General features: G+C 42.3%; 1 protein-coding gene across 1 annotated transcript; it reads right to left on the minus strand.

Annotated features, from left to right (window-relative positions):
- Positions 1–263: 263 nt before the first annotated feature.
- CAPS (calcyphosine) lies at positions 264–10,678 on the minus strand. Its single transcript, XM_070747875.1, has 5 exons — positions 10,539–10,678; positions 9,339–9,458; positions 7,282–7,459; positions 2,554–2,763; positions 264–956 (listed from the first exon to the last, which is right to left on the minus strand). The coding sequence occupies exons 2-5, from the start codon at positions 9,422–9,424 to the stop codon at positions 855–857; spliced, it is 576 nt and encodes a 191-aa protein (XP_070603976.1). The 5' UTR covers positions 9,425–9,458; positions 10,539–10,678; the 3' UTR covers positions 264–854.
- Between the last annotated feature and the right edge of the window lie 4,022 nt (positions 10,679–14,700).

Consider the following 14,700-nt stretch of genomic DNA (forward strand, 5'->3'; position numbering starts at 1 on the left):
TTGTTTATTACTGCTGTGAGCCGCCCCGAGTCTACGGAGAGGGGTGGCATACAAATCTAATAAATAAATAAATATGTAATGTTGAGAGAAGTCAGAAGTTGTCTTTTATATATTTTTTTTAAAAAGCAGGAGTTGGGAGAACTTTTGTCTCTAAATCTGCGGGATTCTAATAACTGACCCTAGGCGTACTTCCTATTGTCAATTCTCCATCCTTACCATGTACCCACTTTTAACACTCTAATGGATATTAACAAGCAACCACGTTGGAGTTGGTGAATCTTTTATTCAAGATAAAATCCAGAAAAGAACATAAAAGCCTTTTATTATTGTGGATTATGTCTGGCAGGGATATAGAATGCTGCACTGATAGATAAACCCATAGCACTCAGTTGGAAAATGTTCAATGTTCTTCTGTGTAGAGACAAGAGTTAGGAACTTGTGTCTCTCCAGATAGCGGACAAACTACAGCTCCCAGCCAATCCCAGCCATTATGGCCAATGGGTATCATGGAAGTTGAATGCTTTTTATTTGTCCAGCTTTAGTTGGAAGTTACAACACTGATTTCCAAAAAGGCCAAACTTCCCTTAAGTAGAAAACTCAGAAAGAAAAAAAGTCAGGAAAACCAGATCCCCTTCTGCTATAGTTAGATTTCTATTACAGCATCCCAATTATGGGCAATTTAAAGGAACCTCATTTATTTAATCATGTGCCTACTGCATGTACATCCTGGATTCTCATTAGACAAAGTTCTACGCCTACTCTGCACTAGAACGCCCCAGGATTTTCACATATTTACTAAATATGTGCTGCTAAGTTGCCTATGCTTCAGAAGGGAATGCCAACTTTCAACCCAACTACAGCTTCCATGCAGCTTTCATCATGTCGACAAAATAGTCATCCCTATCGATAGAAGCACTGACGCCACTGTAGTAATTCAGGAATTCCTCATTCGTGATCTGTAGAGAAATACAGAGTAGATTTTAATGTTTATCCCTAATAACAGATACCTGATGTTTTATTGAGGATGACAACTTCAGCTTCAACCACAACAACACGAGAGCACACAACAGATTTAAACTTAATATTAACCGCTCCAAACATGACTGTAAAAAATATGACTTCAGTAACCGAGTTGTCGAAGCATGGAACTGATTACCGGACTCCATAGTGTCATCCCCAAACCCCCAACACTTTACCCTTAGATTATCCACGGTTGACCTATCCAGATTCCTATGAGGTCAGTATGGGGCGAGTACAAGTGCACTAGAGTGCCTTCCATCCCCTGTCCTATTGCTCTCCTACATCTCCTATACCTTTCTTCTCTTCCTATATCTCTTCTTCTATTCTTTCATTGATGTGTTCTCTTACTATATCTTCTTTTCTATTATTTGTTAGATATATTTTACTATGAGTATCTCCTCTATAACCTTCATCATGTATTTTACTATGTGTATATAGATATATACCCACTAAAACTCTCATTGTGTATTGGACAAAATATAAATAAATGAATGAATGAATGAATGAATGAATGAATGAATGAATGAATGAATGAATGAATGAATGAAACAATGGTTCAATATACCGGGGCAAAGCAGTACTTTTATTTCAAGACAGTAAGACGGTCTGTTAAAAAATAACCCTAAAAATTTAAATATTTGGGATTGCCAAAAATAGTAGTAGGATTAGGCCATTCCCTTTAATAGAAGAATGACATGGAAAAAGGATGGGATGAGAAGAAAAGCAGCATTCACAAGCGTTCTGTTCTGAACTACCTTCAAGCGGCATTTCCCAACCTTGGTCACCTGATTAATGTTTGGACTTCAACTCCCAGAATTCCCCAGCCAGCAGGGGAAATCTTTTAAGTGGCCAAGATTGGGAAGCGTTGCCTTGGAGTCCTAAAAGGACCCTGCACAATATGGTCCAATTTATATCATTTATATCAACTCATGTCAAAAGTGCTGTTGCTAACATGTTGTAAGCCGCCCTGAATCTTAGGAGAAGGGCGGCATTAAAAAAGTTGAATAAATAAATAAATAAATAAATAAATAATTGCAAACATTTAAATTCAATGTAATGGACATTTGGAAACAACACACAATCTGAGGTTGGTTGGGGGAAAGATCAGAAGCAACGCCCCGAGTCCGCGGAGAGGGACGGCATACAAATCTAAATAATAAATAAATAAATAAATAAAACGTGAGAAAATATTATTTTACTGAAAGTAGTAGATGCTTGGAACAAACTTCCAGCAGACATGGTTGGTAAATCCACAGTAACTGAATTTAAACGTGCCTGGGATAAACATAGATCCATCCTAAGATAAAATACAAAAAATAGTATAGATGGACCATGAGGTGTTTTTCTGCCGTCAATCTTCTATGTTTCCATCTATCCTAATGGTCTTTTAATTCCTAGGTTTCATTGTATATCTTAGATCAGCCTTCCTCAAAAGAGTGTCTTTCTAAGTTTGATAACAATAATAGCCTGGGACCACAACAATTAGAACGTCACACCAAGAGATCACACCAAGAGATCACTCTGGCTGCTTACCTTCCCATCCTTATCATCAGGAGAGTCAAAGCTCTCCAGAAAGGCACCGAACACCTGATCTTCTGTCCACTCGCCACTCTTGAACTTGGGGTGGGATCGGCTGTTGTAGACCCCATGAAGATCCTCTACAGTCACCAATCCATCACCAGTCCTGTCCAACTTCTGGAATGCTTTTGCAATGATCTCTTTCCTGGTATTGGACATAGGAGGCTAAAGAAAAGTAGTGAGAAGTCAAGCAAGTTGGAGTCGTCGTCCCCCTTTATTTAATGTTATTTTATCCAGTATTGTATTGGCAGTTCTGTGTTAGCAAAAACTTTAGAAGAGAAGGATTTAAGGGTAGTGATTTCTGACAGTCTCAAAATGGGTGAACAATGAGGTCAGGCAGTAGGGAAAGCAAGTAGAATGCTTGGCTGCATAGCTAGAGGTATAACAAGCAGGAAGAAGGAGATTGTGATCCCGCTGTATAGAGCGCTGGTGAGACCACATTTGGAATACTGTGTTCAGTTCTGGAGACCTCACCTACAAAAAGATACTGATAAAACTGAACGGGTCCAAAGACGGGCTACAAGAATGGTGGAAGGTCTTAAGCATAAAACGTATCAGGAAAGACTTCATGAACTCAATCTGTATAGTCTGAAGGACAGAAGGAAAAGGGGGGACATGATCGAAACATTTAAATATGTTAAAGGGTTAAATAAGGTTCAGGAGGGAAGTGTTTTTAATAGGAAATTGAACTCAAGAACAAGGGGGCACAATCTGAGGTTGGTTGGGGGAAAGATCAGAAGCAACGTGAGAAATCTTCTATGTTTCTATGTATCTATGTTTGTTTTATTTTATTATATTATATTTTATTTTATTTTTATTTCGTTTCATTTTATTTTTATTTCATAGAAACATAGAAACATAGAAGTCTGACGGCAGAAAAAGACCCCATGGTCCATCTAGTCTGCCCTTATTTTATTTCATTTCATTTCATTTTTATTTTATTTTATTTTATTTTTTGTATTTATACGCTACTCACTCCAAAAAGAACTCAAAGCGGTTAGATTAATTTAGAGTCCTTGGACAGGGGCGGCATACAAATCAAATCAAATCAAATCAAGATAGATAGATAGATAGATAGATAGATAGATAGATAGATAGATAGATAGATAGATAGATAGATAGATAGATAATTTTTGGCCAGTTTAATGGTTGCATCTCTGGATCTTTGATGCTGGAGGAAAAGCCTTTGTGACTTTTCTGTGGTAATGTGGGAGATATTCTGAAAAATTAGAGGAAGCATCATCTAAACGGCTATGGCTGGACAAAGAAATGTGTTGTTGATTTGCACCAAAGAAGCACCTCACAATTTACATTTGTAAAGATGAAAGTGAAGAAAAGTGGAGGAGGGATATAGGGGCTTCAGTCAAGGCCCTCGGCCTAGTCTGGTCTGGTGGGCAAGATTAGGACAGAGATTCCTCATCTCTGTTAAAATGACCATATCAATGGGCACACAAGCTGGTTTTTGGGCCCTCTGGGCCCACTAGGAGTCAGGAAACAGCCTGTTTACAGCTGCTGGAGGGGGTGGAGAAACCCCCTCCCCTTTTTAATGCTCTGGAGCCTTTCTAGAAGCCTGTGGAGGGTGAAAAAGGCCTTCTCCATCCTCCCCCCCCTCACAGGTCCTCTAGAGCAGTGTTTTTCAACCAGTGTGCCGCGAGACATGGTCAGGTGTGCCGCGAAGCTCAGAGAGAGAAAGAAAGCAAGAGAAAGAAAGAGAAAGAAAGGAAGAAAGAAAGAAAGAGAAAGAGAGAGAAAGAAAACGAGAGAAAGAAAGCAAGAGAAAGAAAGCAAGAGAGAGAGAAAGCAAGCAAGAGAGAAAGAGAACGAGAGAAAGAAAGCAAGGGAGAGAGCAAGAGAGAGAAAGAAAGCAAGAGAGAGAGCAAGAGAGAGAAAGAAAGGGAGGGAAGGTGGGAGAGAAAGACAGAGGTAAGTAGGGAGAGAGAAAGAGAGCAAAAAAGAGGAAAGAAGGAAGAGAGAAAGAGGGATGGAGAGAGAGAAAAAAGAGGGAAAGGGGGAGAAATAGAGCGAAAGGGAGGGAGAGAATTTTTTTGTCCAAACTTTTTTTAGCCCCCCCCCCCCCAATGTGCCCCATGGTTTTGTAAATATAAAAAATGTGCCGCGGCTCAAAAAATGTTGAAAATCACTGCTCTAGAGCAGTGTTTCTCAACATTGGCCACTTGAAGATATTTGGACTTCAATTCCCAGAATTCCCCAGCCAGCTGGCTGGGGAATTCTGGGACTTGAAGTCCAGATATCTTCAAGTGGCCAAGGTTGGGAAACACTGCTCTAAAGGCTGGAAATGTTCCATTTGCCAACTTCCAGTTCAACTGGAAATTCCAGTTTTTTGTTCCCTCAGGCTACAGAGCCTTTCTAGGAACCTGGGGAGGGTAAAAACGGCTTTCCCCACTCCTCCCCGGAAGCTCTTTTGAGGCCAGAATTGAAGAAGTTGGCAAATGGGCCTTTTCTGACCTCCGGGGGGGGGGGGGGCCTCCAGAGTGAGTGGATAAGGCCATTTTTGCCCTCTCCACGCTCCTAGAAAAGACCGGAAGCCTGAGGAGAGCGGAAAACAGGAATGCCATCACATGCCAGGAGCAGGGAGGGGTTGTCATGCACTGGAAATTAATATACCCCTCAGCTATTATGATTTATGTATGATTTAGGTGGGTTGTATGATTATTTTTTATTATAAGGGTTTTAAATACTGTTTTTAATATTGAATTTGTACTCTGTATATTGCATGTTGTGAGCTGCTCTGAGTGTTCAGAGAGGGGCGGCATACAAATTGAAATAATAATAATAATAATAATAATAATAATAATAATAATAATAATAATAATATAATATAATATTATTTATTTATTTATTTATTACTTAGATTTGCATGCCGCCCCTCTCCGAAGACTATAATAATATAATATAATATAATATAATATAATATAATATAATATAATATAATATAATATAATATAATATAATATAATATAATATAATATAATATAATATAATATAATATAATATAATATAATATAATATAATATAATATAATATAATATAATATAATATAATATAATATAATATAATATAATATAATATAATATAATATAATATAATATAATATAATATAATATAATATAAATAATAAAAATAAAAATAAAAATAATAATAATAATAATAATAATAATAATTTTTTTAAAAAAAAATGCACGCGGGGCCCACATGAAATTTTACCTGCATGGGTATGCACGCACGCAACTTGCCCCCCCGCACCTCCCCTTTTTGACACGCGAACCAAAAAAGTCACCATCACTGGACTAGTACCTTAGCAGCTATTATCTGGAAATAGAGTTTTCATATATGAGAAGAATATATCACAGATTAAAAATACTGAATTAGTTCCGATTTTCAGGATTTTGAATATCCCATTGACGCAGTTAACTATCAGTCAATTAATTAATTAATTAGATTTGTATGCCGCCCCTCTCTGTAGACTTGGGGTGGCTCACAGCAACAATAATAACAATATAACGAATCTAATACTTAAAAGCATCTAAAGCCCATCATTGAAACCATACAACACAAGCGTACCATACATAAACTATATAAGCCCAGGAGGGGAACTATCTCAATTCCTCCATGCCTGGCGACAGAGGTGGGTCTTAAGCAATTTACGAAAGACAAGGAGGGTGGGGGCAGTTCTAATCTCCGGAGGGAGTTGATTCTAGAGGGCCAGGGCCACCACAGCGAAGGCTCTTCCCCTGGGACCCGCCAGACAACATTGTTTAGTCGACGGGACCCGGAGAAGGCCAACTCTGTGGGACCTTATCGGCTGCTGGGATTCATGCGGCTGAAGACAGTTCCGGAGGTATTCTGGTCTGATGCCATGTAGGGCTTTATAGGTCATTACCAACACTTTGAATTATGACTGGAAATTAATCGGCAGCCAGTGCAGGCCATGGAGTGTTGGAGAAACGTGGGCGAAGCTAGGTAGCCCCACAATAGCTCTCGCAGCCGCATTCTGCACGATCTGGAGTTTCCAAACACTTTTCAAAGGTTGCCCCATGTAGAGAGCCCCATGTTAAAAATCAGATGCTACATTAGTTAGATTGCTGGTCACATTTAATAAGCATTTCCTATGGTTCTTTTTTCAGAATAATCTCTCTCTGAATACCAGTTTCTGAGGGAAGGGGAGAAGGAAAGCAAATAACAGGGGAAACTATGGCTTCCAATTACCACTTTATTTATTTATTTATTTATTTATTTATTCATTCATTCATTCATTTATTCATTTATTTATTTATTGGATTTGTATGCCACCCATCTCCGCAGACTCGGGGCGGCTAACAACAGTGATAAAAAACAGCATGTAACAATCCAATACTAAACAACTAAAAAACCCCTTATTATAAAACTAAACATACATGCAAACATACCATGCGTAAATTGTAAGGCCTAGGGGGAAAGACTATCTCAGTTCCCCCATGCCTGATGGCAGAGGTGGGTTTTAAGAAGCTTACGAAAGGCAAGGAGGGTGGGGGCAATTGTAATCTCTGGGGGGAGTTGGTTCCAAAGGGCCGGGGCCACCACAGAGAAGGCTCTTCCCTTGGGTACCAACTTGTGCTCCTCCCATGCCCTCAGGCTTCTGTACCAGCTGCTAATTCAAATGTAGAAGTGGGTTGTTTTATTTACCCTCAGGGCTTGCAGGAATTCAGTGAAGTCCAGGGTACCATTCTTGTTTTTGTCACAGAAGCTGAAAATCTCTTCTGCTTCACCCCTTTCCAAAGGGACCCCGGCATCCTGGAGACCCTTCACAAATTCCTCCAGATCCAAAGTTTTGCTGCCGTTATCATCCATGATGCGGAAAAATCTGCAAAGAACGTAATGCAACATAGGTGTGTGAGTGAGTGCCTTGTTGGGTGAGAAAGCCAGATGGAGACATTTATGTGGAAGCTCAGCCTGTACTTTTCCTTGTAGTATTCACTTCCCTAAATGCTAACACCAAAAGCTAGTTTAATGATTGATAATTCTCAATAATCTTGTCGCATGAGTCCCAGTGGCCGGTTAGGTCTCACAGAGCTGGCCTTCTCCAGGTCCCATCAACTAGACAATGTTGTTTAGTGGGACCTAGGGGAAGAGCCTTCTCTGTGGGGGGCCCAGCCCTCTGGAATCAGCTTCCCCTGGAGATTCGCACTGCCCCCACCCTCCTTGCCTTCTGTAAAAGCTTAAAGACTTATTTATGCTGCCAGGCTTAGAGCCATTACACCTCAGGCCCCTGGCCAATGAGTGTAGTATGTTTTGTTGTGTGAATGGGAATGGGTATGTTTTATTAGTGTTTTAAAAGTTTTAAGTGATATTAATTGGATTTTTAGATATGTATATGATATTTTGTTTTCGAGGTGTTGTGAGCCGCCCTGAGTCCTTGGAGAGGGGCGGCATACAAATCCAATAAATAAATAAAATAAAATAAAATAAAATAATTTAAAAGCCATAACACTATTTCCCATTGGGGAACTGAACATACAATATTTATGTTTTCCCACAAATGACTGTATGACTGTAACTTATATACACATAGTAGAATACATGATGAAGGTTATAGAGGAGATACTCATAGTAAAATATATCTATGAAAGAATAGAAGAAGAGATATAGGAATAGAAGAAAGGTATAGGAGATATAGGAGAGCAATAGGACAGGGGACAGAAGGCACTCTAGTGCACTTGTACTCGCCCCTTACTGACCTTTTAGCAATCTGGATAGGTCAACCGTGGATAATCTAAGGGTAAAGTGTTGGGGGTTTGGGGATGACACTATGGAGTCCGCTAATGAGTTCCATACTTCGACAACTCAGTTACTGAAGTCATATTTTTAACAGTCAAGTTTGGAGCGGTTAATATTAAGTTTAAATCTGTTGTGTGCTCTTGGGTTGTTGTGGTTGAAGCTGAAGTAGTCGCCGACAGGCAGGACGTTGCAGTATATGATCTTGTGGGCAATACTTAGATCATGTTTAAGGTGTCTTAATTTTAGGCTTTCTAGGCCCAGGATTGAAAGTCTAGTCTCATAGGGTATTCTGTTGCAAGTGGAGGAGTGAAGGGCTCTTCTGGTGAAGCATCTTTGGACATTTTCAAGGGTGTTAATGTCTGAGATGCGATATGGGTTCCAAACAGATGAGCTGTATTCGAGGATGGGTCTGGCAAAAGTTTTGTAAGCTCTGGTAAGCAGTGTGAGATTGCCAGAGCAGAAGCTACGTAGGATTAGGTTTACAACTCTTGAAGCCTTCTTGGCTATGTCGTTGCAGTGGGCTTTGGCATTTAAATCTTTTGTTATTAGTATACCAAGGTCTTTAACCGAGTGGGGATTATCTGTGATAATTTGATTATTCATTGCTTATTTGTACCCTATGACAATCATTAAGTGTTTTACTCATGATTCTTGACTTTTGACACTTCATGATATCTTTTATTTTATGAGAGCATATGCACCAAGACATCCCTTGTGTGTCCAATCACACTTGGCCAATCGAGCCCAAAATATATGTTGCTAAGTGAGTTTTAAGAAAAGTGAGTTTTTAAGTGAATCTGGCTTCCATATTGACTCCGTTTGTCTGCAGAGTAAATGAAGCAAAATAATTTAAAAGAAAACTCAAGTAAGGGAACAAAGGAAGTAGGTGAGATGGGGGGAACCACTTGAATAATCCGAATGAAATTATTTCCAGGAAATATGGATAATCATCTCATACTTTGTACCTGGCAAGCCCCTTAATCCCAGAAGCTCCTCTTTCCAAGCACTTTGCTCTGAGTTTGGCAATGCTTCCAGTACCCTTTGCTTCCATGCTGCAGGTATTTTGTTATGATGGGGAAAAGGATCTAAAAAGGACGAAGCAAAAAGGAAGGTCAGGTACATAGAAACACAGAGGACTGATGGCAGAAAATGGTCCATCTAGTCTGCCCTTATACTATTTCCTGTATTTTATCTTAGGATGGATATATGTTTATCCCAAGCATGTTTAAATTCAGTTACTGTGGATTTACCAACCACGTCTGCTGGAAGTTTGTTCCAAGCATCTACTACTCTTTCAGTGAAATAATATTTTCTCACGTTGCTTTTGATCTTTCCCCCAACTAACTTCAGATTGTGTCCTCTTGTTCTTGTGTTCACTTTCCTATTAAAAACACTTCCCTCCTGAACTTTATTTAACCCTTTAACGTATTTAAATGTTTCGATCATGTCCCCCCTTTCCCTTCTGTCCTCCAGACTATACAGATTGAGTTCATTAAGTCTTTCCTGATGTGTTTTATGCTTAAGACCTTCCACCATTTTTGTCTTCCCTCTTCTTCAGCCCTCAAAGTCTTCCATCTGACATAATGCTATTACAATCATGAATTAAGCCCCAAATTGTTGGTTCAAAAGCGATAAAAGCCGGTACTTTTCCAGTGATTTCTTGACACCATTGAGGATTGGTCCGGGAGTATGTTTGCAATAGCAATTACACACTGTGTATTATTGTAACACTTTCCATCTTAGTGTATTATTGTAACACTCTCCTGTCTTAGTCTATCAATGATAGACAACGTGCATCTGAAATATATCGCACAAAGCAATCCATAATTAAGTCTCTTGGTTCTTTCTAATTCCGACATATCAAAGAGAGAAGGAAAGTTAATTTCTAGCTCCGGGCTGTGTTGGGAAGCCTCTTCTGATCGTATTCAAGACATTACCTGCGCTTATACTTCCTTTCATTTCCAAGTGAGTAGGTCCTTTTAGTTAATGAAGACAAAAACATCTTGAGACAGCTTGAAAACTAAATAGAAGAGGCCACAAAACTTTCTTTCCATTTCCAACACCAGAGAGAAGAGGAAAAAACTCTCTGTTCCTTCCCTTAATCCACCCTCGGCCCTTCAAACCAGACTGCTGGAGTCTTTTCCCCATCCATGCTAAACACTTACCAGCAATTGTTGTTTCTTTGCTAACTTTTTCTCGCCGGCCGAGGAACTTCGTTTGACTGCTGTGTTGACTTGCGTTGAGCTGTTCCCTGTCTCTATAGCAATCGCTTGCTCTGTTGCCAGGAGGGCCTCGCCAAAGGAGAGCTCTGGTGCGCTGGAAAGCTTTCGGAGGAAGTGACACACAGGGCGAATAGGAAGGTGGCAGGAGGGGCCAGGAGCCTGCGTGGCTCATCTTAATCTAGGGCTGCTAGAGAGAGAGAGAGAGCGCTGGGAGAGAGACAGGGGGGAGAGAAGGAGGGGGAAAGAGAGGGAGGGGGAGAGAGGGAGGGGAGAAAGGGAGGGGGAGAGGGGGAGAGAGAGAGGGAGGGAGGGGGAGAAAGGGAGAGGGAGGGAGAGAGAGAGGGAGGGGGAGAAAGGGAAAAGGAGAGAGGGAGGGGGAGAGAGAGGGAGAGGAGGGAGAGGAGAGAGAGAGGGAGGGGGAGAGAGAGGGAGGAGAGAGAGGGAGGGGAGAGGGGAGAGAGAGAGGGAGAGGAGAGGGAGGGGGAGAGGGGAGAGAGAGAGGGAGAGGAGAGAGAGGGAGGGGGAGGGAGGGAGGGAGAGAGGGAGAGGAGAGGGAGGGGGAGAGGGAGAGGGGAGAGAGAGAGGAGAGGGAGGGAGGGGGAGAGGGGAGAAGAAGGGGAGGGAGAGAGAGGGAGGGGGAGAGAGGGAGAGGAGAGAGAGGGAGGGGGAGAGGGGAGAGAGGGAGAGGAGAGAGAGGGAGGGGGAGAGAGGGAGAGAGGGAGTGGGAGAGGGGAGGGAGAGAGAGGGAGAGGGGAGAGAGGGAGGGGGAGAGGGGGGGACAGAGGGAGGGAGGGGGAGGGGGCAGAGGGAGGGAGGGGGGAGGGACAGAGAGGGAGGGGGGTAGATAGGGAGAGAGGGAGAGAGGGAGAGGAGAGAGAGGGAGGGGGAGAGGGGAGAGAGGGAGAGGAGAGAGAGGGAGGGGGAGAGAGGGAGAGGGGAGGGAGAGAGAGGGAGAGGGGAGAGAGGGAGGGGGAGAGGGGGAGAGGGGAGGGACAGAGGGAGGGAGGGGGAGGGGGGCAGAGGGAGGGGGGAGGGACAGAGAGGGAGGGGGATAGAGAGGGAGAGAGGGAGGGGGAGAGAGAGGGAGAGAGGGAGGGGGACAGGGGAGGGACAGAGGGAGGGAGGGACAGGGGGGCAGAGGGAGGGAGGGACAGGGGGGCAGAGGGAGGGAGGGGGAGGGGGAGGGACAGAGAGGGAGGGGGATAGAGAGGGAGAGAGGGAGAGAGGGAGGGAGAGAGAGAGAGAGGGAGAGAGGGAGGGGGACAGAGAGAGAGAGGGAGGGAGGGAGAGAGGGAGGGGGAGAGAGAGAGAGGGAGAGAGAGAGAGGAGGGAGGGGGAGAGAGGGAGAGAGGGAGAGGGAGGGGAGAGAGAGAGGGAGGGGGAGAGAGAGAGGGAGAGAGGAAGGGGGAGAGAGGGAGAGAGAGAGGGGAGAGAGGGAGAGAGAGAGAGGGAGAGGGGGGGTAATACAGCTCTGTATCAGAGGAAAAAATTGCTTGGGATCATCTCAAGATCTTTTTTTGTTGTCTGATTGGGTGGACTATCACCTGCAGCCAATTAGCAATTGCCAACAACTTTTGTGTGGAGACATTTTAATTTAACCATGTACCAAGCGAGGCCTGTTTCTGTTGCTATATGATAGTCCAGATCCTGTTTTGCAGGGCAATTTTTCCTACTCTGGTGTTTTGCAACAAGATCTTTTAATATATTTATTTTATTTATTTTATTATTTAGATTTGTATGCCGCCCCTTTCCGCAGACTTGGGGCAGCTCACAACAAAGTGAAAAACAATTTACAACAAATCTAAATTACTGTTTAAAATTTTTTTAAAAACCCATTTTCTAAACATACATACATACATACAAACATACAATTCATAAATTGTATCTGCCCGGGAGAGATGTCTCAGTTCCCCCATGCCTGACGACAAAGGTGGGTCTTAAGGAGCTTACGAAAGGCAAGGAGAGTAGGGGCAGTTCTAATCTCTGGGGGGAGTTGGTTCCAGAGGGCCGGGGCCGCCACAGAGAAGGCTCTTCCCCTGGGGCCCGCCAACCGACATTGTTTAGTTGACGGGACCTGGAGAAGGCCCACTCTGTGGGACCTAATCGGTTGCTGGGATTCGTGCGGCAGCAGGCGGTCTCGGAGATATTCTGGTCCAGTGCCATGAAGGGCTTTAAAGGTCATAACCAACACTTTGAATTGTGACCGGAAGTTGATCAGCAGCCAATGCAGACTGCGGAGTGTTGGTGAAACATGGGCATACCTAGGGAAGCCCATGACTGCTCTTGCAGCTGCATTCTGCACAATCTGAAGTTTCCGAACACTTTTCAAAGGTATATATATTTTATATATAATAATATAATATATTAATATATAATAATATATTTTAATACATATTGTGTGTATTATAAATACAAGAGCACCCTATGTTGAATACCAGCAAATGCTCTTCGTGTGTATCTGAAATGAATCTCCTACTCTAAGTTCAGTTCCTTCTCTATCATTCTCCATGGTTCTTTAACCCTTTTGAAAGTCCTTTATTTCAATTTATATGGCCCATCTCAAATTCATGACTTTGGGGAGCTCACAACAGTTAAATACTCTAGAGATAGTCCTCAACTTACAACAGTTCATTTAGTGACTCTTCAAAGTTGTAACGGCCCTGAAAAAAAGTGGCTTATGACCATTTTTCAGTTATATGACCTTTGTCGCATTCCCATGGTTCATGTGACCAGAATGCAGATGCTTGGCAATTGGTTCATGCTTACGACCGTTGCTGTGGCCCAAATATAGATGATCACCTTTTGTGACCTTTTCACTAGAGTCGATGGGAAACCCAGATGCGCTTAACAACCACGTTGCTAACTTATCAACTGCATAGAAACACAGAAACATAGAAGACTGATGGCAGAAAAAGACCTCATGATCCATCTAGTCTGCCCTTATACTATTTCCTGTATTTTATCTTACAATGGATCTATGTTTATCCCAGGCATGTTTAAATTCAGTTACTGTGGATTTACCAACCACGTCTGCTGGAAGTTTGTTCCAAGGATCTACTACTCTTTCAGTAAAATAATATTTTCTCATGTTGCTTTTGATCTTTCCCCCAACTAACTTCAGATTGTGTCCCCTTGTTCTTGTGTTCACTTTCCTATTAAAAACACTTCCCTCCTGGACCTTATTTAACCCTTTAATATATTTAAATGTTTCGATCATGTCCCCCCTTTTCCTTCTGTCCTCCAGACTATACAGATTGAGTTCATTAAGTCTTTTCTGATACGTTTTATGCTTCAGACCTTCCACCATTCTTGTAGCCCGTCTTTGGACCCGTTCAATTTTGTCAATATCTTTTTGTAGGTGAGGTCTCCAGAACTGAACACAGTATTCCAAATGTGGTCTCACCAGCGCTCTATATAAGGGGATCACAATCTCCCTCTTCCTGCTTGTTACACCTCTAGCTATGCAGCCAAGCATCCTACTTGCTTTTCCTACTGCCCGACCACACTGCTCACCCATTTTGAGACTGTCAGAAATCTCTCAACCTGCAGTGATTCACCTAACAACCATGGCCACAAAGCAGTATTGGGCTGCCCTCAGTATGCCTGGGATCGCCATTCCGGTAGTGGAAACAGCAATGTGTGCACATCTGCGCATCCCCGCCACACCACTGCACCCCCCCATGCACCCCCGTGTGATATTTTGCCTCTGTGCATGTGCAGAAGCAAACAAAATTGGTGAAAATCACCAAAATCTTGCATAAGGACATCTGTGACATTTTGGCGATTTTCTACCTTCCTTTGCTTCTGCGCATGCATGAAAGCAAAGTCTCATGCAGGGGTGCGCTATCTGTACATATACACTGTTCAAAAAAATAAAGGGAACACTTAAAACAACACAATATAACTCCAAGTAAATCAAACTTCTGTGAAATCAAACTGCCCTCTTAGGAAGCAACACTGACTGATAATCAATTTCACATGCTGTTGTGCACATTCAACTTTGTACAGAACAAAGTATTCAATGAGAATACAGTGATACCTCGTCTTACGAACCTGGGACGAGGTTTGTAAGGGGAAAAGTTTGTAAGACGAAACAATGTTTCCC

The sequence above is a fragment of the Erythrolamprus reginae genome, chromosome 1 (genome assembly GCF_031021105.1).
Source record: "Erythrolamprus reginae isolate rEryReg1 chromosome 1, rEryReg1.hap1, whole genome shotgun sequence".
NCBI classification, from domain to species: domain Eukaryota; kingdom Metazoa; phylum Chordata; class Lepidosauria; order Squamata; family Dipsadidae; genus Erythrolamprus; species Erythrolamprus reginae.

What these genes read in the sequence shown, in the direction of transcription:
- CAPS (XM_070747875.1), bottom strand. Translation starts at nt 9,424, where the DNA reads ATGGAAGCAAAGGGTACTGGAAGCATTGCCAAACTCAGAGCAAAGTGC. An exon ending in GGGATTAAGGGGCTTGCCAG is followed by an intron (nt 7,460 to 9,338) that starts GTACAAAGTATG and finishes CGTTCTTTGCAG; the next exon opens with ATTTTTCCGCATCATGGATG. An exon ending in AATTCCTGCAAGCCCTGAGG is followed by an intron (nt 2,764 to 7,281) that starts GTAAATAAAACA and finishes ACTTTTCTTTAG; the next exon opens with CCTCCTATGTCCAATACCAG.